This window comes from Prionailurus bengalensis, chromosome B2 (assembly GCF_016509475.1).
Source record: "Prionailurus bengalensis isolate Pbe53 chromosome B2, Fcat_Pben_1.1_paternal_pri, whole genome shotgun sequence".
Lineage (NCBI taxonomy): Eukaryota > Metazoa > Chordata > Mammalia > Carnivora > Felidae > Prionailurus > Prionailurus bengalensis.
In genome coordinates, this window is record NC_057349.1 from 142374383 (window position 1) to 142398642 (window position 24260).

At 51.9% G+C, this 24260-nt stretch overlaps 1 protein-coding gene and 1 long non-coding RNA gene across 6 annotated transcripts in view; one reads left to right on the forward strand and one right to left on the reverse strand.

Annotated features, from left to right (window-relative positions):
• The first annotated feature begins 1365 nt into the window (after nucleotides 1–1365).
• The window catches only part of SYNJ2 (synaptojanin 2), a 104856-nt gene continuing 81961 nt past the window's right edge, over nucleotides 1366–24260 (forward strand). For 4 of the 5 annotated variants that reach the window (XM_043593114.1, XM_043593117.1, XM_043593116.1 and 1 more), the window contains exon 1: nucleotides 1392–1589. In XM_043593114.1, coding sequence (XP_043449049.1) covers nucleotides 1463–1589 — 127 coding nt within the window. In that variant the 5' untranslated portion in view covers nucleotides 1392–1462. Of the gene's footprint in view, nucleotides 1590–24260 lie in introns of all 5 variants that reach the window. The other variant, XM_043593115.1, reaches the window with a different exon arrangement.
• On the reverse strand, nucleotides 14033–18989 carry LOC122490404. Its single transcript, XR_006299155.1, has 2 exons — nucleotides 18077–18989; nucleotides 14033–17708 (listed from the first exon to the last, which is right to left on the reverse strand). It is a non-coding gene; the product is annotated as an uncharacterized LOC122490404 (long non-coding RNA).

Below are 24260 nucleotides of genomic sequence, written 5' to 3' on the forward strand. Positions count from 1 at the left end.
TGGCACTGGGGGCTCTGTTCCTTCTGGAACATGTGCCAGAGACAAACAGCTTGACCCACAGTGTGAGTAGGTTGGGGTGAGAGGGGCTCGGCTGTTTTGGGAGCCTGACAGGAACACCCCGATGGAGAGATCTCTGGGGCTGTCCATACATACCCATCAGAGCAGAGGGAGATAAAACCTCTAAACCCACCCCAAGAGCCATTTTAGGTAACCCCTGCCCTTCTCCCCTCCCCTGAAGATGAGTCCTACATCTGGCTAGAGCCCAGTGCCCAGAGGGACCCTGCCTTCCTGGACTGAGTTGGGAGGTCATACACGGAGAGGCAGCATACAATAATGGATGATGCACGGGTATGTGCAGGGGTCCATATGCTTCGAGTACAAACGGGCTGGTAACAGCCGGCCCTGAAGTCAAGGACTATACCCAACAGAGTGGGAGGAGCGACTGAACGATGGAGGGGGAAAGGCATCCGCAGGGAGAGGGAAGAGACCCCCCTCTCCGCATCTCGCAGCTGCCCCGCTGGTTACTTCCTAAGCATTCGGCCCTGACCTCCTCTGACTCCGCACCCAGCAGATTAGCCTTTGGACAGATACTGCCGCCATCTGACAGGTGAGGAAAGCGGGCCCAGAGAAGTCAAGGTCACACAGGTGGCACGCCTAGAGATCACGGTCTCCGTTCTCTCTGAGCCCACACGCCTTTGACCTCCCCAAATTCTGCCTGGTGTGCCAGTGGACCACAATATCCTCACGTATAGAAAGCTACTAAAAGGCGACATTTGTTGAACACTTGGCACTCGCCGGGCACTCGCTCGGCCCCTTCTGGGGGTCAACCCTTACTCCTCACCCCAACCCCAAACCTGCTTTCCCCGCAGGGCAGCGGAGGCACCTAGCTCTGAAGTGACCGGCCCAGGGTCTCTCGGGCTGGGCCTGGCGAGGGCCGGCCTCCGCCCCGGACTCCAGCGTCGCAGCCCCGCGGGCCAGGCCCCGGGCTGCCCACAGAAGGCCGCGGCGTCCAGCGGCGTTTTCAGGCTCCCCGGGGCGCCCCGCGTCCTCCCGCGCGCCCAGGAACGTGTGGAATCTTCCTCTTCGGCCGCCGCCCACCGCAGGGAGGACGTCCCCTCCGGCCCCGGCCCCGGGATCAACCCCCAGAGCGAGCCCCGGGGGCGCGGGGAGCCGCCGCCAGGCCCGCCCGGCCGCCCCGCAGCTGCCTCGCCGCTGGGGGGAGCGCGGCGCCCCGGCGGAGCGGGAGTCGCAGGCGGCCAGGCGGCCGGGCGCCCTCACCTGCCCCGGGCGGCGCGGCGAGGGCGGAGAGGGGGAAGGGGGCGGGAGAGAAGGCCTGGGAGGAGGCCGGGGAGGAGCCTGCGCGGGGCCGGGAGCCGGCGCAAAGTGAAACTCCCGGCACTTGCGGGAGCTCGGGGAGCGGAGACGGGCTGCGCGCCCTCGGGCCGGACGCGCCCCGGCGCCCATGGCGCTGAGCAAGGGGCTGCGGCTGCTCGGGCGGCTGGACCCCGCGGGGGAGAGCAGCGTCCTGCTGGAGGCGCGAGGCCGCGGGGACTGCCTGCTCTTCGAGGCCGGCACCGTGGCCACGCTCGGTGAGTGCGACCCCACGGCGCCCCCGGGGAGCGGCGCCCGAGGCGAGGGCGCCTGCCGTGCTGAGACTTCGAGAAACGGGCCCCTTCCTTCCCCGAGGTGACCATGGCCGGGAGGCGTGGAGACAGCCGGGGTGCGGGGTTGCGGGGGAGGGAGTTGCGCGAAGGCTGGGGGGCGCCCTTGTTGGAACGAGGCGACGCCGGGGACGCCCGAGTGCCCCTGTGGCAGGGCCCGGGACGCGGTGGTCCGCAGCACCTCCTGGGGGTCTGCCCTCACCGCGCCCGCCTGACGGTCGCGTTCTTGGAGAGCCGGTTGTGGCCTTTTATGCCCCGCGCTCCGCCGGGACACGTTACAGATTCAGAGAGATCCCAGGGGATTGATTTAGAAGCCTCCCCGCCCCTGTGCCTGGCGCTCGTTTTCTTTTGCACCTGTTGATGAAATCCGTGAGTGCCCGTTGGTGTGCGTGGGCTAGCTTCACTCCCGGAGGGGATGGGGACGCAAGTGCCGGAACACGGACGCCGGAGAAACCCCTCTCTGATGGCACCTCTGCCCTACGTAAATACTTGGCCGAGAAGCGTCAGTTCTGCAAAGTAGAGAAAGAACTTGGAAGCAAATGTACTGCTTGGTGACTCGACCTCTGTGCTGGATGTGTTTGAAGTTGGGTGCCCAGCCAGTGTATTCCATGTCTGTGCTTCAGGAAGTCTTGAGACCCGCACTGTGCCAAGGGCTTTAGTGATGATCTCATGTTAACTTTCACAATTCCACAAAAGAGCCACTATTATCCCCAGATTGTAGATGAGTAAACTGAGGCCTGAAGAGGCTATGAAACTTGCTTGCCTGAGGTGACACACCTCTACCTGAGTCCTATGTGGCTGTGTTTATAACGTAATACAGCGCATGGCTTCCGGGTATCACCAGCCACCCTGTCTCTTGTTTGGTGGCCAACTTCATGAGGATGGCCAAAGCAAGCCAAACCGGGTAGGACTGTTAGAACTTTATGAACACTGGAGAGTATCCTGTTGGTGTCCAGCTGGACCATATTGGCTTGTTGGTAGCTCAACGCAGCTCAGAGGAAGGTCACTGTCCAGGTTGTGGACAACCGGTACACTCACAGGTAGAACAAACACTTTATCAGTGTCTAGTCTTTTTTCCCTGCATTGTATGCATGCATCCTTCAGTTAGGAGATAGGGCTTGGAAGAATCATCTCTTCTATCTCAGTTTCCCTCAGCATGTCATTAGCCTATAGTCATCTGGCTTGTTTTCAGTCACTTGGTTACTGAAACAATGTCTCCAGTATTGTCAGTGTCATAGTGTGCATCGAATCGTCGGTGAAATTATTATCAGATTATTCCAGTTTGCGCTCTGTCCCCCCTCCCCCCCCATCCAAGTTTGGTCATTTGCTGAGGCCTTGGAAAGAAAAACCGCAGAAATTTCCATTCCATTTCAGATGTCTACTTCATACCACATTTATCAGAGCTGAGAGATTAATTTCATGGTGCAAAAATCCTACTTCATCAAAAAGATTGAAACGTCCTTCAGTTGGATTACAGCAGCGTTAAGCAAGGTTCATGCCTATTTAAGAGTTCCTTTGAAGCCACTTGCACAAAAGGGCTTTATTTTTTTTCAAAAGCGAAGACTTTAAAAATGATTAATGAAAGTAGTATAATGCATATTTTCCATTTGGAAATGAAGTTGGGCTGTGATGCACGTATATTACTTTGGGGATTACAGTATGCTGGATTCTAGTACAGAGGATGTAATGAAAGGAATCGGCATGTCCTGAACTCCTGTGTAGTCCACGTTTGTCACTTAACCTAGCACTCATTTCTCAGTAGAACTTGGGTTGAGTACTTAATTTGTAAAGTCTGTTTTTCTTAAGTGAAACTATTTTTATTATTTTTTTAAATTTTTTAATGTTTCTTTATTTTGAAGAGAGAGACAGAGTGCGAACAGGGAGGGGCAGAGAGAGAGGGAGACAGAATCCGCAGCAGGCTCCAGGCTCCAAGCTGTCAGCACAGAGCCCGACGCGGGGCTTGAACTCGCGGACCGTGAGATCATGACCTCAACCCAAGTCAGACGCTAAGTGAAACTATTTTTAAAAAGCAGCTGTAGTGCTTGGTGGTATTGCTCGTCCAGAGGAGGATTCTGATAGCCTTCTGTTACTAGAAAGTTGTTGTTTCAAACTTTTCAAGTATCCTAAACGCGCCACAATTTGATAGAATGGCTCTGAACTTGAAATTCCCATCTGGATTTCAAAGGGCTAGCTTTTGTGCTTTCCTTTCCTTGAGGAGGAAAAGAGTACTTTCATTTTTTCCCCAGAAGCTTTCAATGTCCGCTTTTGCGTGGGACCGTGCATCTGCGGAAGCCGGCATAGCTGGTGTTGGAATCCTGACCGGTTGCCCTTTCTAGGAGGTTCAAGGTTGTGGGCAGCTTCCTCTGAATTCAGCTGTGATTTCCTGTGATGGGTCTCCCCAGGGAGGAATCTGAGGCCAGGAAGATCTAAGCGAACGGTTTATTAGCATGTGGGTGGTGGTTTCTCCCCAGCCAGTGAGAGTTCCTAAATTCTGCCCAGCCCTGTGGCAGAGGCATGCTGCTTTTATAGGGAGCAGCTGGAGATCCCACAGCTCTTCAAGGCACTTTTTATCCCATGAGGACCCACACTTGAAAAGGCGTTTCACCACCGGGTAGGGGCTCACAACTGCTTAGCATTTCCAGGCAGTGCTCAGGGGCTTGAACTGGGCCGAGAGTTTAGGAAAAAAGCTGATGATCTTTGGTTGGTCTGTTGCTGGGCAAAGTCCTTCTCTTCCACTGTGACTCTGCAGACGGTCCCCACACCAGGCCATCTAGCCTGCTAGCAGGAAGGGTGCTGAGGGAATACTTCTAAATTCCTGCTTCTAAAAGAGTTAGGTTGAGAATCTAAAATGTAGATCAGTGGGAACAGGAATTCGGAAGCAGAAAAGCTAAAAGTATTAGCACCAATTTTTAAAGTTGTTACTAAGTTTTCTTGGTGAACTGATTTAGTAGTGGGGGGCTTCTCAAGTATAGGTGAAAAGCCATAGCACGTAACAATTCCCTGCGGTCCGCAATCCGGAGTTAGCATGCAGATGTTCTCTTGTTGGCACATTGGGACGAAAGGTAGTTGCTGTCTTTCCCTTTGTCTCTGTTAGACTTAGTGTGGACCACACAAAGGGAAGTGTGACTATTGTTCATAGGTTTTGTTTTCAGAATGAGCACTGATACATGCAGATGTTCTCTTGTTGGCACATTGGGACGAAAGGTAGTTGCTGTCTTTCCCTTTGTCTCTGTTAGACTTAGTGTGGACCACACAAAGGGAAGTGTGACTATTGTTCATAGGTTTTGTTTTCAGAATGAGCACTGATACTCCAAAGGTCAGTGTTCTCCAAACAGCCCCTAGGAAGGGTGGCCTGCGAGTGTCTGTGTGTTTACACATGTGTTTGTGAGCCAGTGGGACTGGGTCTCCCCACCCCCCACCCCCCCCCCCCCAGCCACGCCTGCTGTTGAACAGTCAGCAGCAGGGATGGGGGGAGGAAGGAGGCCTGGGAGACTTAATTAAGTTAATTAGTAAGTGTCCCTAAATTACTTTGAGCTTCTGGGGGAAAAGTTTCTGTGTAAACACCAGGCCTGGGTTTTCCCAGCTGCTGTGTTTATATAGAGGCCACAATATCCTGCTTTGTTTGAATTGGTGAAATGGCGAGGCTTCTTGTGAACTGTTGCCTTGCCCACTTTCCCTGGCTTTGTGGCTTGGGATTATAGGTCAGTGCCTTAAAGTCTGACCTGCTTCAGAGCACCTGAGAGAATCAGTAAGTGGCCATATCATCAGCACTCCGGGGTGAAGACTGAAGCACAGGTAGGACCCGATGGGGGGCCCCAGGCTCCTAACTTGGGAAGCGCCCCCACCCCCGCTGGGCCGCATGGCCTGTTGGCCTCCAAGGCTCATGCCCGGGGCCTTTTTTCCTACTGGTAGGTCTGCTCAGCATAACATTTACAAATACACAAACTGGGTTAGTGTGTACTTCTACCTGTCGTTTTCATAACTCACCCGTAGGAATGTGATTTCAGATCTTGCCAGCCTCCCTTTTAGGGCCATGTGGCTCAAAAACATTTCCCTTGACCTTTTTCTTTAAAAAAAAAATTTTTTTAGGGGCGCCTGGGTGGCTCAGTCGGTTAAGCGTCCGACTTCAGCCAGGTCACGATCTCGCGGTCTGTGAGTTCGAGCCCCGCGTCGGGCTCTGGGCTGATGGCTCAGAGCCTGGAGCCTGGTTCAGATTCTGTGTCTCCCTCTCTCTCTGACCCTCCCCCGTTCATGCTCTGTCTCTCCCTGTCTCAAAAATAAATAAATGTTAAAAAAAAAAAACATTAAAAAAAAAAAATTTTTTTTTAATGTTTATTTTTTGAGAGAGAGAGAGAGAGAGAGAGAGCGCGCGAGCATGAGAGGGGTAGAGGCAGAGAGAGGGAGACACAGAATCTCAAGCAGGCTCCAGGCTCCGAGCTGTTAGCCCAGAGCCCGACGTGGAGCTCAAACTCACGAACCTCGAGATCGTGACCTGTGCCGAAGTCAGATGCTTAACTGACTGAGCCACCCAGGCGTCCCTCCCTTAACCTTTAATTGTGAACATTTAAATGAACAAACGTAGAAGGAAAAATGAATCCCCTGTCCCTGTCACCCAGCATTGATATGTCAGTATATTTCAGTTCTGTGTCACACGTCCCTGTATTTTTTATGAAAAATGAATCTCCTAACATTTTATTGATTCTATTTCAAATAAGATTTTAACTTATTTGGCTTGGCTTTTCTTTTTTCTTGACTTGCATCCGTGTGTATCTGCGTAAGTTCAAAGTTTGCGGGACGGAATGAGATGTGGGCAAGAACAGAGATGGTGGTGTGAATTGATTCTGAGACTCTGGCCAGGATACATTTTGAGAAACCGAAGTGATCCCATGGGAAGAGTAAACTATCAGCTGGAAGAGCAGAGTGTCCCCACCCTGGGATGGCACTGATGGGCTCACAGGGACACCTTCGGGGCTTGCCCTGTGCCTCTCATTGAAACGAGGAGTCGGGCCATTTGCGCCCGCCTCCCTGGACCTCAGTCCAGATACACAGGACTATGGAGGCTCCTACCCAGGTGGTGCCCAGTCTGTTTCCAACATGCTCATGTCTTTTCCTGGGGTCGGTGACAGACTGCACAGTGCACGTGTCCACTCCAGACCCCAACGAAGGGAGTGTGGCAGGGGTGCCCGGAGGGGTGGAGGCGGACACATGCCACCCTGGCTGGGGTGTCCTCAGGTGTGTGCATGAGGCCCCTGGCGGAGGGGTATGAAGCCCAGAAGCAGGAGTGGGGACGGTGTCAGTGGAAAGAGAAGGGGCTCAGCCTAGGGGCACCTGACCCCACTGGCCACATGCTGGACCTGATCTTCCAGTTAGCAACAGGGTCATGAACTTCTCAAGCTAAGAGGGTAGAACATATTTTGTTAAACAGAACTCTGGCAAGTGTTCTGGGTATCTGTGTAAATCTGGGTATCACTTCTGGGATGTTCCTTGGGTACCCAGGTCCCACTGCGTGATTTTTGGCCGCTCAGCTTCTATTGTGGGACTGGGTCAGCCTTTCCACCTGCGATGAGGAATATGTTCTGTTGTTGTTGGGTTTTTTTGTCCCCTGCCCCCCACCTGAAGTGTCCTTAACACCTTGGGGAACTGCCCCAGGCTCAGACTTGGAAATAAGATGGGGGGGGGGGGGGGGAAGGGAGTCCCTAAGCATTTCCAGGCAGGGCTAGGTGGTGTGGTGGCCAGCTCACCTCAAGGAGAAAATCCGATCCAGCTTGCGAGGGTGTCTGCACCTGACCAAGCTGAGGGTTTGCAAGCAAAGCCCCCCCGAGCTGCACTAGCATTTCCAGGCGGCTTTTGCAGTGGCTGGGGCTTCTGTTGTCCACACTGGTGGATGTTGTGCACACACTGGTAGGTGTCGTCCCCACACGGGTAGGCGTCATCTGCGCTCTGGTAGACATTGTCCACGCACGGGTAGGTGTCGTCCATACACTATTAGATAAGGGGCTGTCAGTGGGCATGCCAGGGTCTACCTTCAAGGTCAACACAAAAGAGCCCAGTTATGGGCACTTTCTGTTTCTAAGGAATGCTGGAAGGAGCCCTGGGGTACTGTTATGTGAATGTGAGTCATTTTTGAGGACAATTTAATGAAAACCTTAAGAAATATGTATGACCTTGATCTAGTATCAAGGGTAGATACTATCCTGGTATCAATGGACAGATATTTATTTCGGGATATACTCATACATCATGAGCCCGTTTTGCTTTAAGGATGTTCATTGCAAGCTGCTTTGAATTTTTAGCTGACAACATAAACTTTGGTCCAACTTGATAATAATAGCTAATATTTATGGAAAAAAATAACTAACATTTGGGGCACCTGGGTGGTTCAGTCGGTTGAGCGTCCGACTTCAGCTCAGATCATGATCTCGCGGTTTGTGAGTTCAAACCCTGCATCGGGCTCTGTGCCGATAGCACGGAGCCTGGAGCCTACTTTGGATTCTGTGTTTCCCTCTCTCTCTGCTCTCCACCCCCCCCCCACTCTCTCAAAAAATAAATAAACATTAAAAAAATAGCTAACATTTATGGAGCACTTACTGTGTACCAGGTGCTATTCTAAGGGGTTGACATGTATTGATTTATTTAATCCTCACAATGAGGCAGGTACGAAATAGATTCCATTTAACACTTGGAGAAAGTGAGGCACAGACAAGCATAAGGTTCTACCTCTAGTTAGTGGTGGAGCCATGATTTGAACAACGCCTAGAGGCTCTAGAGAATAGCGTGTTTAGTAAAAATCTCCTCCCTAGAAAAAAAGAAGATTCAATGTGTGTATGGTCGGTGGAGATCAGGGGTGCTGGTGAGTGTAAGCATCGGTACAGCATCCCCGTCGTGACTGGAGCTTTGTCCGATGCTTGTGTAAACAGGAGTGTCCAGGCTTGGGGAAGCAGCTACCCACTGAGAGGTGCATGTGATCTCATAAAGGGGGCATCTTCAAGAGAAGTGTGTGGGCTTCAGTCCTGCCTTCCAGCAGGGCTGAGGCTTGTGCCTGGTATCCTTCCATACGGATGCCCCCAGCACCTAGAACAGAGCCTGATTAGGACTCGAAGCTCTGAAGAAAGTCCTAGGTTTCTTAGCCTGGAGGCTTCTAAGCATGTCCAGGCTCCCCCAGGACATGCTTCCGAGTGTGAGGACCATCAAACAGATAACATGTTGGACTGGTGTCTTCCTGAAGAGCCCCTCAATTTGGAGTGGGGGGAAATGCCTGAGGGAGTGAATGTATCTTCCTGCCCTACCTTTGCTTGTCTTGGAGAACTCGGGCGCTGTGCCGACTGGGTGGACAGAATTGTGGTTTGCACCCAAGGTGGGCACTGGGCGACTGTCGTGGGCACGGCGCTTGGCAAAGGGCCTGTCCGGGACAGCCGGATGCCTCTGGCCAGGTCCTGGGGCGGTGGCAGTCTGCACTCATGACATACGAAGCTGGAGGGTTGCCATTTGCTTGTAAAGCTTCCGGGTTCAGAAAATGGCTCCAGGCGGGAGGGTTCACCTGGAGCATAGTAGCGAAGGAGGGCAGGCAGGGTAGCTCCTTCTGGAGAACCAATTCCTGGGAGCAGTTCCAAAGTATGAACGCGAAAGTCTGAGCTTAATCTTACGGCAGTTTTTGGAGGATAAGGAACTCTCCTGGAGAGCCTTTTGTAGTGTCATGGGAGCTAGTATTTAATTCTGTTCCCGCATCTCTGTGTGTTTCTGCCCCACCTCCTCCCTTCTCTGAGGCCGAGCCTGATGGAGCCGACCCTCCCTGACCTCCTGGAGCCCCTGACCACAAGCTGCTGTGCTGCATTTGTCCACTCCCCCGGAACAGGCCTCATCTTTTTCTTTTTTTTAATTTTTTTTTAATGTTTATTTTTGAGAGAGAGAGAGAGAAAGACAGAGCCAGAACATGAATGGGGGAGGGGCAGAGAGAGAGGGAGACACAGAATCCGAAGCAGGCTCCAGGCTCCGAGCTGTCAGCACAGAGTCCGACACGGGGCTCGAACTCACAGACCACGAGATCATGACCTGAGCAGGAGCCGGACGCTCAACCCACTGAGCCCACTCAGGTGCCCCAGCAGTCCTCATCTTCTGCCATTGCTGCCCCCTGACAAGATCTGAGGAGATGCTGAGGGCAAACCAGGTGCTAAGAAATGAAGAGGGATGTTCCTTTGTTCTTTAAAGCAGTGTGAGGTCCAAAGCAGAACTGGGCCACCGAAAACACTCCTAGTTTTGGAATTGATGTGGGATTGGGGGCTGTGGGGTGGGGAGAGGGCAGGGAGTTAACATCTGATGCTCCGACCCGGCATAGGACTCGGGTGGCCCGGACACCCATCAAGATCTTGGAAAATGGCCGATTTAAGGTGAACAGTGCATGATGTACAGTTTCTTCTCTCTACTGACTAGCTGCCTTTTTGTATTCAACTTGTATTGACTTATTACTCATTGGTGGTAGTAATCTCTACTCAGAAGAAGCAAACTACTTCCCTTTCCTTGGGTCTGACTCTAGAATGTTATGGTGAGGCCTACTGGTAGGAGAGGGAAGACCTGAATTCTATCTAGCCCTGGCTCCTTATCTGAGGGAATTGAGTTAATCCACATTTGAATCTTAGGAGAAATTACCTGGCCAGGTAAAATCTAAGGTGGTTCTGATCTAAGTCTGAGCTAAGAATGTCTGCTATACATTTTGTATTAGAGACTTATGAATTAATTAAAATGCATGAGATGATCTCTCCTTGATTCTGCCCTTTTCCGATAACCAGCAGAAAAAATTTAAAAAGCAGTAACAATTTAGCTTAAATTAGGGCCACAGAGTAAGGTATTTATTAAAATAGCATAAAGTGTGCTAAAGTAAATAGCTCCTTTAGGTGGTCCTTATTAATTTCCATTAACGTTCTGAAAATCCTGTCCTTCAACATAAACATAGCTTTGTTTTTTAACAGGATGCTCTGGAGGGGGAGTTTGTGTGCCTGGGAATGTGTGGTCTAGTTCCAGCTGCTTCACTGACTGTGTGTTGCAGAACTTAAGCTTCACCATGAATCTTATTCATGGCTGATAAATCCTGTATGTTGGAGAAACTCTTTAAGGAGAGGAGGCCGTTTTCTGTGGCTCCTGCTTCGCGATTAAGCAGAACTGAGGTCCGGAGCCAAGCTGGATCCCACTGGCAGAAAGAGTGACTGATAGAATGCAGTCCGATCGATGTGCTGTGGTTAAACAGAACTGTGACACTCGCATCACGGCCTGCTTCAATAATGGACTTGTTTTTATTTAAATGCTGTGGGTAAAGAAAGGAATATTGGAAAACTTGGGCCGGAAATAACTTGCCACCAGCCCGGGCCTGAGCCAGGCCCTCGTGACAAGGTCAAAAATAGTGGTATCTGCTTGTCTTTTACGCAGACCACCAGGAGGGGAGAGGGGAGCAGCAGCCTTGGAGCAGAGGGGAGGAGCCTGTGGCTCAAGAGGGGAGGGGCCTGTGGCTCTGGAAGGGAGGAACCGTGGGGCAGAGGGGAAGAGAGAGCCAGTACTGTCCTCCATTTCCTCCGCCACATCCCTTGCTTTCTAAGCTGATCTGTCTAGAGGGGGCACTTTTCTCTAATTCACAGAAAGGCACCGTGTGGGCCATAGGCCGCCTTGGAGAAGGTAGTCCTATAAAGGCCTTTTTCGAACTTTTATGGCAGTGATAAAATTTGAAGCCCACTGTGGAACTGGAATTTGTAGCTTACCCCTGCAACGGAGGGGCGCGCGTCGCATAAGACCACACAGGCGAAGTGAGGAATTGTCATGACATGCCACTGCCTGCAGGCCGATGGCTCCAGACTTGGGGGGTTTCAGGCGTGTGTCCGACTTCAGCACTCTCGGCCTCAGGTTTCTGGTTTCGTTTGCTGTCAGGAAATTTATGTAGCTGAGAGCTTATTAGAATTTTGTCTTCAGGGGCGCCTGGGTGGCTCGGTCGGTTAAGCGTCCGACTTTGGCTCAGGTCATGATCGCGCGGTTCGTGAGTTCAAGCCCGCGTCGGGCTCTGTGCTGACAGCTCAGAGCCAGGAGCCCATTTCAGATTCTGTGTCTCCCTCTCTCTCTCTCTGACCCTCCCCCATTCATGCTCTGTCTCTTTCTGTCTCAAAAATAAATAAACGTTTAAAAAAAAAAAAAGAATTTTGTCTTCAAAGAGAAAATGGACCCAGATCGAAGACTGGGCATGTGATCCTGTAAGAAAAGTTTACAGGTTGAACTTTGTGACTCCGGTTAGCTCACTCACTGGCTTCCCCCTGGGCTTTCTAGGAGAAGCCTCAGCCCTGTGGCCTGTGTGTGCTCCCCTCCTGAGCACTGTCAACCCTTTTGGGTGCAGGTGATAAGAGTGTGCACCTAGAACAGCCAGGAGACACATCCTGAAGTATCTGGCAGTGAAACGATATCAGGTCTGGGATTTGTTTGGCAATACTGTGGGAAGCAGATGGATGGACACATATGTACGCGCACGCACACACACACACACACACACACACACACACACACACACACTGGTGGGGAGGAAGCAAGTGAAATGAGCCTGGAGAAATGCTGATAACTCTTGGAGCCGGGTGACAGGTACGTGGCGGATTGTGAGACATAGAGAATTAATAAGCTGGCTGCTTTTTAAGCTCAGCAGAGAAAAATTGATGACTTTCCAAGACACCATGATTAGTCAATTAGAAATTAGAGTATCAAATAGGAAAAAAAAAAAAAAAGATTCTACCCCCAGCGACAACAGTTTCCGAGAATAAACATAATAAAATATGTGAGGTCTAAAAGGAGAAGACTACAAAACTTCACTAAAGCATCAAATAATTGGAAAGGTATACTGTATTCTTTGATAGGAACACTGACAATGTGAAGATGTTCTTCTCCAGTTAATCTATAAGTGCAAGTATCTATGTGTAAAATCCAATGAATGAAATTCCAATAGCAGTGTGATATAAAACATAACGGGCCGACTGGAGTATGTCTGGGACCCCCCTGCCCCCCCCCCCCCCACTTAAACTAAATGGCAGCACCATATGGGTGGGGCAGAGACTCAGGACAAAAACGACTGAGTCATCCTGGTCCTACTGTTTTCCTCCACTCCACCCAATCCCCTGGCAAGTCCAGACTTCTCTACCTGCATATATACCTGGATGCCACCAGCGCCCCGCTGCGTAGGTACAGCACTAGTCCAGTCACTCGGACTGGCCTCCTAACTAGTGTTCCAGCCACCACTCCCAAGGCTTCCCCAGCCCCCATGCAGGGGCCTGCTCAAGCCTGCACCGCCTACGTCCTCTGCCCTGGCTCCTTCTCCAGTCTCCTCTCTTGCCATTTCCCGAGCTTACGCCACTTGAGCAGCCCTGACTGGCTCCTGCCTCATCTTTGTATTTGCTGTGCCTTCTGCCTGCAGTGCTCTCCCCCCAGACCTCTGCTCGGCTGCGGCCTCCTCATTCAGGGCTAACTCGATGATTTGGGCAAGACTTTCCTGGCCACCCTCGCGCAACTAACCTGTGCACTCCACGCTCCCCACGCCCCCGTTGTCTCCGTTCTGTCACCTGCTTTCTTGTCTTCCTACCACTGGTCACCAAAAGCAACTTCTGTGTTTGCTTTTGCATACATTGCATGACGTTGTTCACCATGAGAGTGCAGGCTCTATGGGAGCAGGGTGGTGCGGGTTGCGTTGTGTCCCCCAAAAAGATAATGTTCAAGTCCTAACCCACGGCAACTGAATGTGACCTTACCTGGAAATCAGGTCTTTGCAGCCATAATTAAGATGTAAATTCAGGTGAAGTCATGCCGGCATAGGGTGGGCCCTTAATCCAGTAGGATTGGTGTCTTTATAAAAAAAAGGAGACACAGAAACAGACATACACAGAGGGGAGACAGTCATGCGACGGAGGCAGAGATTGGAGTGACATCTTGGCCACCAGCCTAGGACCACCCAGAGCCTCCAGAAGCCAGAAGAGCTGAGGAATGAACCTCCTCTAGAGGCTTCAGAGGGAGCAGGGTCCTGCCAATACCTGATCTTGGACTTCTGGCCCCTAAAACCGTGAGAGCATAAATTGCAGTTATTTTAAGTGCCCCAGTTTGTGCTACTTTGTTCCAGCAGCCCCAGGAAACCCCTACAAAGGGCATCGTGTGTTGTTCGGTACTGTCTTCTCAGCCCTGTCTGGTGTGTGGAGCAGCCCCAGAAACACTGCTGAATGACGAAGGAATGACAAAAATAGCCAAGAAGATTTTGAAAAAGATCAATGAGGACGGATTTGATCTCCCAGATAGTAAAGCACACCACAAAACCAGAAGAACGGTATAATGGACAAAAATCAATAGAATAGAAGAGAGGGCTCACAGTCTTATGTAAATAGATTAGTTTATTATAACTTAGGTGATGATTTAATCAGCCAGGGAAAAGGTGGATATTCAACGAATGGTGTTGGTTGGTGTCATCAACCAGTGCTGTGCCCCGTGGGGCTCTTCGTTTATTCAGCCAGATATTCAGATCGGGTTCCCCTTGGATTTTCTAGTCTGAAAGGAGGAGGGCAGAAACCTCGGCTTGCCCGCAGGACAGCGCTGGCTCTCCCTCTCCTGGGCGGTGAGCGGTCTCTCCGGGAGCTCCTGCAGGTGACTGCTTCACACAGCCATCCATCGGGTCACTAGCTCCTCCCATCATTAAGCCTTGCACCCTGTAGGAGCCACATCCTTTATAAAACCCCGACAGGTATAGATTCCAGGCTTCCCCCAAGCCCTGAGTCTGGTGTCCTCGTCGGCAGGTATAATTCATGTATGGCTCTTCCCTGTCCGGGAGCAATTGGCCGATTAAGGCCATTTTTACCAAAAGCAATGTTATCTAGTAACGTAGTTGATGGTTTACCTTTATGGGGTTCCTAGGTTTTGTTAAGCCTATGTGGATGTTAATTAAGTTAGAGCCCTATAGTATATCAGACTTTAAAAGAAATTACAGAAGTCATTAAGGTTAAATATAAAGAGGGGCGCCTGGGTGGCTCAGTCAGTTGAGCATCCGACTTCGGCTCAGGTTACGATCTCATGGTTTGTGAGTTCGAGCCCCGCGTCGGGCTCTGGACTGACAGCTCGGAGCCTGGAGCCTGCTTGGGATTCTGTGTCTCCCCCTCTCTCTCTGCCCCTCCCTGCTCATGCTTTGTCTCTCAAAAATAAATAAACATTAAAAATTAAAAAAAATATATATATAAAGAGCTCAACTTTTAAAGTATTAAAAGAACTTATAGGAGGAGCATGCAGTTTCATAGTGTGAAAGGCTTTCTAAACAAAGCGTAACACTCAGAAGTCATAAAAGAAAAAAAAAACCTGACAGATTTAAGAAATATATATAAATGAGCGAGTCCTAAGTGTACAGCTCCATGAATTTTCACTAAGTGAACTCACCCATATCACCAGGGTGAGATCTAGAAACAGAGCATTGGGGTCACCCAAGGACCCCTGCTCAGCCTTCACCCTGTGTCAGACTGAGAGACTGACTACATGAATACTTAAAACTCCAGGATATAAAAAGATACCATAAAGGTAGTTTAAAAACGAGCAGTAGCCTGGAAGGAAACTGTGTATAACTATTTGCAATATATAAAAGGGTCAAAGACTGATAATCATTGGCTATAAAAGAGCTCCCGTAGATGGCAAAGGATATCTAAGTCATCCTCAAAAGGAAGAAGTCAAATGGCCCAAGCCATGGAGCCAGCACTGGCCACTCCGTCTTGGGCTGTGAGCAGTGCCCGACGAGGGAGTGCTGGTTCTGTTCTCCATTCTTCCATGGAGGCTCCTGTGACAGACACTGCATTCCACCCGGTGTCACCCCTCCCTCCTGGCCCTGCAGCTGTGCCCTCACACCTGTCTCTCCCCTTAGGCCTTTACCCCTTTCCCAGGAGACATTGGTTTCTCTCATGCACTGGCTCCCAGGTCATCCCCCACAGGCTTTCAGACAAGCCCAGATTTGACTTGTCCTCCAGGTGACACCCCTGCTCAGGTTCAGGCAAAGCTCAGCACGAGGAACATCAGGGCCGGGCTCAGGTGCTTGAGGCATGAACAGCAGTTGTGGTATTACCGGGAGTGGCAGAAGGTAGAAAGGGGGCCACCATTGCCAGGGGTTGGGGCAGGCGGTAGGTATGGCGTCCATTCAAAAAGGGGAGTTGAGGAGGACAAAGTAGGCCCCCAGAAAGGAGTGTGGGACAGGCAAAGTGTTCATTCTGTAAAGGCGAACTTCCCCAGAGAGAGGCTGCTGAACAGAAGGATTTCACAGGTAAATGACAGGGGGGTCCAGACGTGGCTCCCACCCCCTGGAGATGTGCACTCAGGTTAGCATGGAGAAGATTGCCAGGCCGGGTGGTAAATCCAGCTGCTCAGCTAGCCCAGGGATTCCCAAGCACGTGTGACCTTCTGTTCACGGAGCACACATAACATGTCAGGGCACACCGGGGTCTCCTGGAGTGCCGTTGGGGAATGCTGTGCTGTGAAGTGGTTGAGATTGAAAGGTCGGGTTCTGACCCAGCCACAGACTTTTCTGTTACCAAGGCTGGGCGGAGCGAATTCCAGGTATAGAAAGCCTTTGGCCGGTTGGTAAATTAGAGGAGGCGGTTCCCAAATCAATGAAATGTGGTTAAGAGGGTCATTTGAGAAGGTGTCTTCTGCCTTTTTGTAAAAATAGCGTGACTGTCTTCCCCCGATGTTGTGAGGGGCCTCTGTGAAGGAGCAGGCATGGTTAATTAACAGACACGTAGGGAAGGAGAGGCCAAAGGAGTCGCAGTAGATGACCCCAAATACTGTGTGTGGGGATGCGGATAACACAGCACAGTTAACGCGTCTGCTCAGAGTTGAACTTGCTTCATGTTTCCTGGGTCTCTGTGCACAGTGTTTGCCCCCCGCGAGGCTGCAGCTCTGTGTCTTTGCGGCGCATCTAATCCAGGTAAGCGGACTGGTGTTCCAGTCACGTCTCTAATGCTAGTTTTCTCCTAAACAACAACAACAACAACAATTTTTTAAAAATCAGAGAAGCCTGAGAAATGAAGTATAGTCTGTTTTCTGGATTCTGGATTAAAACATAGAATAGGAATTGGCCTTTTGTAGACGGATGGAGCTTTCATCTTCCTGGAACTGTGACCTGTGCTCAACAGATCCTCACCCGCCAGCCTCTTGGAACACTGCCTCCACCTGCACGCACTCCCCCAGACGGAGCCTTGCTGGCGGCGGGCAGGCATCCTTGTCGCTCACTGCCACTCTCAGGCCAAGGTTCCTCCTCCTCCCCTAGAAAGACGGCTCTTGTGGACTCTTGTGGACGCACACGCCTCCTTATTGAGGTCTCCCTTCCTCCGGGCCACGCTGTCATTCACAGAGGAGCTGGGCTCCTGGCTTCCTGGGTTCTCCCACCGCAACTCCTGTCCCCATCCCCGGTGAGCTCACGCCTCTTAGCATGATGCCCCTGCTTCTGGCCTCTCTCTGGCCTCACCTCCTCACGACCGAGCCCTCCCTTCCCCTCACTTCACACCGCTAGACCTTCCCGGCACCAGGTACCATGCCACCTGCAAGTTCAGCTTCAGGCATCCTTCTCTGTGACCCGCTGTCCGCCTCGCACCCCAGACAGTTCTGCAGCCGCCAGCCCTTAGTGTTCCTGCCCCGCAACCTTCCCGCCACCCTCCCCTCCCCTCCCCCGCCCTTCTCTTGCTTACGGTGCGCCTCGTGGCCGTGACCACTCCTGCACACACTCTCTGCCCTCTTGCACACACTCCTCCCTTGGGTGCGTGCGGAGCAGCCCCGCCCCGCAAGCCCGGGGTGAGGCCACGCCCCTTCCACCCCACGCATGCGCCCTTGTTGTTGAGAGTGGCTGGAGGAAACCACGACGGCGCCGGCTTGTTGCAGTTTCACATGGGGTCTTCGGCGCTGGTCAGTCATCTTACCGGATTTTCCTACCCAGGTTGCTCTTCTGCGCCGCACGATGGCTATTTCACATCTTCTCGAGCCTTCGACACCTTGGCCCTCTCAGCTAGTGTTTTGCTTCCTATATCACTGAGAAAAGGAATTAAGAGGAGAACTTTCGCAAGCCCCACCACTTAACGTATTTGCTGGCGCACGCCACCTTCCCTCTGTTACAGCGCTGACCTCCTGCCCCTGTTCTCTCTCTTTCTGCCTCGTCCCCTCCCGCCTTTAAACACTTTGTTCCCACTATTTCCCCCTTCCCTTCCTAGCCAGGTGATTTCCATCATTAAACCGACAGACAGTCGTATCCCAGGTTAATAAGCCTTCTCTTGGCCCCAACCCCCCCCCCCCCCCCGCCCGGGTCCATTACCATTACCGCACATGAAGAGGTCGTCCTCCCTTGCTATCTCCACTCACCCCACATCCTCCTGTGACACACTTAAGCCCGGCTTTGGTACCTGCCACGCCTCTGGAGCTCTTCCTTAAGATCCCCATGACTTCCACCTTATGGGTCTGCCCTCCAACCAGCAGCACCACCCAGGTGATCACGCCCCTTTTGTGAAGCAGTGCTCCTTGGAATTCCTGCCTCGCTGCTGCTGCCATTCTCCCCGGTGCTCAGAGCAACATCTGGCACAGAGTGGGCATCTGGAGTCCTTGCTGAGTGACGGAAGGAAGGGGAAAGTCACACCTTCGTCCCCGCATGTCCTACAGCATAAGAAGGGGCATGCATGGAAATAGCGCTTCTCTGCAAGGGAGGAGGCTCTGAGGTGGGGTCTTAGCAGGGCTGGGAGGGTCTTTCAGATGAAGGGAAAACTGGGGAAGGAAGAAGAGAGAGGGATGTCCCGAGGAACTGGTTTGGCTAGTCAGAAAGGAAACTGAAAAGATAGCTGTGAATAGAACCTCCAGTGCCAGGCGGCCGGTGGACCTAATTTGTTAGTCATAGGAAGCAAAGTGAAGGGCTTGTTACATGAGGGAGTGGTGACACATGAGGACTTGCTCCAGGAGGAGAGCCGGGGGCGGCGGGGCGTGGGTGGGGAATGAAGGCCCAGGAATGAGATCTGTGGTCAGGCGGTGAACACTGCCCCCAAGGATCTGGGCTACGGGATCAGCCCCTATGTACCCAGCAAACACGCACATGTTTCTAGAGAAACAGGTATTGTTATGCTGGCCTCCTCCTCTGGCCTGGTCACAGCCACAGCTGACCTCAGTGCCGGGAGGGGAGTGTGGAGGGGCCCACCCCTGTCCCACAGATGTTTTCCCAGCTGTGGCTGCAGGCGATGATAAATTTCCCTTTTATTTTCTCTGGTTGGTTTATACAGGCGAACACAGCCACGATGGGAGGCAGTGCATTTGCTCATGTGTTTTTCAGTGCCCTCCCCCCTCCCCCTCCCCACCCTGGCTCTTTTGTGTGGCCTGGACTTTTTTGGTGAGAAAGAGAAGCAGTGGCCAGTACAGGAAAGTTTCTTATTGGGGCTGACGTGTGTCTCCCGGGTTGGCTTTCATCTTGGCTCTCAAGCTTCCAGTACAGACTGATGTTTTGATTTGCACTTTGCTTAGCAACCCTCCTGCGCCTCCATCCGCCCGCCTGAGAAAATCCATTGTCTTTCTGAAGAGCTGCTTTAGCTCCAAACTGATAACTCTGGAAGGAACAGTCACAAGCCAGTCTGAACTGAGCTCATGGAGGAGACACTGACCTTGATCTGGATGCTGCTATCCTCTTGAGACCCTGAAATACAAGAAGATGGTCTAAAATCATGCACAAGAATGCAGCCACAAATGGTACCTCAGTCTTGGGCCGTCGGCATTGTTAAATTGACCTACTTATTTTTGTGACATGTGGGCTGGGCTTCACTGGAGTTTCCTTATGGCGTGTTATCGTGGAATTTATTATGAAAGAAAGAAAATACGTGTGGCTGGTTTGATTATTGATCTGGACTGGCTATCTGCGGACCAGGAATATGGTCTGTGTGGCCCGGGTCTTAAGAAGCAGAGCGCATTCTGGCTGCCTCTGTCACTCCTGCTCCTGGTGACACCAGCCCCAGCCTCGGGACATCAGGCCAAGTTTGTCTAGCTTTGGGGCAAGCCACCCCTTCCCCGGTAGGCCTAAAGTGGTGACTGTTTCTCTTCTACTCCCTTGGCCCATTGGCCCCGGGGGTGGGATGTGTGCCCCCTAGTCCCCTCTCTGCCACCTCCAGACACTCTGCTTCCCTCCTCCCTAAAAGCACTCAACTTGCAATCTCAATGTACAGTGCCTACTGGAGGACTTCCAAGCCTCGTCCAAACATCGAGGCTGTCAGGACCCCGCTGGGGATTTAGGACAGGAACCACACCTTGCTGGCAGGGCAGTGGGGGGCACTCTCCTTCTCTGGAGTATTCCTCCTAGTGGCCCTGTACGTTCACACGGCCATCCGGAGACCCTAGGCACACTTCACTCACTAGATGTGCGTGCCAGGGCTGTTTGCAGAGAAGTCTAACTCCCCACAGGGTCCAGTGTCGGGTGGCAGAGCTTCCAAGGACAGGCTCGTTCATTCCATGAGTGTCCACATGACCCCATTGCAGTTATGATGGGTCACCTGTGGTTCCTCTCAGCCCGGATGCCTTCTACCAGTCAGGACTATTTTCAGTCCTAAGCCATGCTGTCTAGTAACACAGATAACTTTTATCAGGTTACCAGGGAAACAGGACTAGAAGGGTAATCTAAGGTCAGTTCTCTTGGAGGCTGTGTTAACCTTTTGCCACACACATCAAGGAACCCCATCGCCCATCGCCCTGCATTGGAATTGCCTGCTTCCTGGGTGGGGATTTTACCCTGTTCTCTGTCGGTCTCTCTGAGGCTGAGTCTTGCCCCCATGTTTGGTACCTCTAGTCACCATGGGGATCCTTCTGAAGACCTTGGCCGTGGGCTCCCTGACCTCCCCCCACCACCAGTGTGTGCTCCACCCTGGCTCGGCCACTCTCTCCCACGGCCATGCTCTGGTGCCCCCACCATCTATGTCAGAACGTCCACTCTGCACCTACTGCCCCCATCTTTTCAACTCAGCCCTTAGTTCTCCAGCTCAGCGATTTTTGACCCTTGCTGGGATTGCGGTCCCAGACCTGCCACCCCGCCACAGTCCCGCGCCGGCCCCCTTTGGCTTCACGAGTCACAGCCGCTAGCTCTGCCTTGCACATCCTCCCACCCCCCGCCCTGTGTGCCCTTGCCCCCCTCCTGCTTCATCCTGCTTAGTTGGTGATACCACCAGTGACATCCTCTTCCCCTCACCAGAAGCTGCCCGTGTGTAGCTGCAAGTTTCTGGAGACCCGCTACCCTGCAGACAGATGCCATTGCCACCTCACAGCTCCCCCTCTCCTACTACATCAGTTTTTACTGTCCCAGAGCATTTCCAGCAGTGCATGCGTGCAGGCACACACATACGCTCACACAGACATACCTACATGCACGTAAATGTGTGTATACACACATGCACACACACGCATGCACGAAACACATATAGACACATACCCATACATGCACATACATGCATGCACATAAACATACATACACACACATAGACCCATAGGCACGTGCATGCACACACACACAGTTCCTCAAAGAATTATCTCTACACACAACCTCCATTTCCCTCTCCCTCTCCATTTAGGTTCTTGCCCCTCAGCTCCCCGTACACTGCTCTTTTCTGGCTCATCAGTGCCTAACTGGAAGGACGCTCTGTTGTCATGTTGTGGGACATAGAGCAGCATCTGAACTTGCTGACCACTCCTGTGTCCTTCAAACTCTTTCTTCTCTGACCTCCAGGACACCACGCGCTTCCTGTTTCCTTAACATCTTTTTGGACATTTCTCTTCATTCTACTTGGCTTTTGAACACACTGTTTCAGACGCACTCACTTCCCGGGTGAGCCCCTCCAGTCTCTGGATTTTAAAGACCTTCTCTTTGCCAGGGCCCCTGTTTGTATCTTCGGCTGGATTCCAGGCCGGTGCAGCTGTGCCCTCCATGTCTGTGCTGGGGCGCCTGGGGGCACGGCAGGCTGGCCCATCTGACCTGAGCTCCTGATGTTCCATCCAGGCTTGTCCTGTCAGTCTCCGTCATCCCGGTGATGGCTGCTCCAGCCTTCCCACTGTCCAGGAGAAAAATTTGGCGTCATCGTTGGACCCTCTCTTTCTCTCATATCCCACGTCCAGTCTGTCCACAAATCCTTTTGGTTCAACCTTCAAAATATATGCAGATATCTGATGATGTTAAGGAATTATGGGTAAAGTTTTTAGATGTGAGGATGGTAATGTGGTTGTGTTTTTAAAAGGAACCCTTATCTTTCAGAGATTCTTACTGAGGTATTTATAGCTGAAGCGACAGGAAGTTTGGGATTTGCTCAGAATAATCTAGGGCAATGATTTTTACCTGAAGGACTCATTAAAACAGATTACTGAGTGTCGAGGCCAGAGTTTCTGACTCATTGGGGCTGCAGTGGGCCCAATAATTTGTATTTCTAATGCTGGTTGATGCCTACTGTCTCAGGTCCACATTATAGGACCCACTGATCTAAGGTACAGGAGAGTGGGGGGGGGGTGGGTAGGAGTGAAACAGGGTTGGCCAAGAGCTGATGGCAGGGGAGGTGGTAGGATCATGGTAGTGTGGGGACGTAAGGTTGTTGCAATGCTCTGTTTTCTTTGGAAATGTCCATAGTGAAAAAGCATGTGTTTGCGTATAGATGTGTGTGTGTGTGTGTGTGTGTGCATGTATTCGTGCATGTGTGTCCAGGATTGGGCTGTTTCTCAACACCTCCACTGCTACCACCCTGATCCAAGCCAGCATCATCTCTTCTCTGGATCATTGTAATGCTTCCTAAGGGGTCTCCTTGCTTTTCCCCTTGCCCCTCTAGGATCTGTTCTCAACAGAGCAGCCAGAGCAATCCTCCACCCTACAGTGAAACCCCAAGTCTTTTTTTGAGCTACAGAGCTCTTTTACAGTGGATCCCCAACTCCATTTCCTCTGTCAGACACTGAGCCCCTCGCTGGTCCTCGGATATGTCAGGAATTTGCTTCTGCCCCAGGACCTTTACACACCCTCTCCTGGGCCTGTAGTGCCCACCCCCCACCTTCACTCAGCCATTCCTCTCATTCCCTTCGAGCCTGCATTTGAAAGTCACGCTTGCAGTGAGGCCTTCTCAGACTACACCATATAAAATCACGCGCACACACACACGTTTTATACCCCCTTCCCTGCTCACTTTTTCTCCTTAGCCCATGTCACTGTCTGTGTTGTGCTTACCGAGCTGGCCTGTTCTCCTTGGCAGGAAGCTTGCGCTGTACCTGGTGCCGAGGTGGCCTCGCCGCCCCGCCTTTGCGGACGTGCGCCGTGGCAACGCCGCCGTTCCTGGCTCCCACCCCCTCCCAGGTTGGTCTCCATTGTCATCTCACACCCATTCATGACACACGTTCCTTCTCTGCAACACCGCCAGAGGCCTGCCTTGGCCAGCCCTGCTGTAGATGGATTTTGCCCGTTTGGTTCGCTGCTGGATGTGTGTCTCGGCCAGTGCCAGCTGTGGCAGCCTCTCGGCACGCTGGGTGCACGGCTGAGGCCCAGGGGCAAGGGGTGGATGAGGAAGAGGGTGGGAGAGTCAATGAGAGGACTTTCCTTAAGGGCTGGAAATCCGTGGCCAGTGGGAGGGGAAGCACATTGCATTCTAACGTGGAAAAACCTACGGGAAGTGCAACCAAAGTGTGAAAGACAGGAATAGACTATTTTCGAGACATTAAGAAAGGGAGAACAGGAGTTGCAAATGGGCAGGCCAAATACAGTCTGCAGAGGTGTGTGCGGCCCACACGATGCCTAAAATAAATGTGGATTGGTTGCCAGCATTGAAAACTCAGGAGTGTCCTATTTCTCTCAAAAAACTGGAAGCTCGCCGGCACAGGGCTGGCCTGGAACTGACCATCTGCCCCCTGTTAGAGGGGCCGCGTGTCCCCTGGTCACCTGTGGTCCCTCCCGCAGCTTCATTCGCTCACTACCTGCCTCGTGCTTGTAGACATTGGAGCTGTGAGCTCCCTTTTGAAGAGCAAAATGGATAATGGAGTTCTTCTTCCTTCTAACCTGAGGAACTATAGTTGTTTGGGACAAGGAGGGGTGTCGGGTGATTTGGGAACAGGCTGCCTGAGAGGCCAGGCCTCTAGGAGTGCTGGCGGGGGGGCATTGAAGGCAGGGCAGGGGTCTGCACTGTGGGAGTAGAACATACCCGCTCGTACACGGTGAGGGTCAGAAGGAGCGTTGGAGAAGAAGAAATGAGAAAATACGCTTCCAGGAGAGACAGCCTGCGGGGGGTCTGGACTTTAAAAGGACTGGCTCAGGGGCGCCTGGGTGGCTCCGTCTGTTAAGCTTCTGACCTCAGCTCAGGTCATGATCTCGTAGTTTGTAGGTTTGAGCCCCACATTGGGTTCTGTGCTGACAGCTCGGAGCCTGAAGCCTGCTTCGGATTCTGTGTCTCCCTCTCTCTCTCTCTCTCTCTGCCTCTCCCCTGCTTGCGCTCTCTTTCTGTCTCTCAAAAATAAATAAAACATTAAAAAATAAGTAACAAGTAAATATGAGGATGAAGAGTCTTTTTTTTTTTAATTTTTTTTTCAACTTTTATTTATTTTTGGGACAGA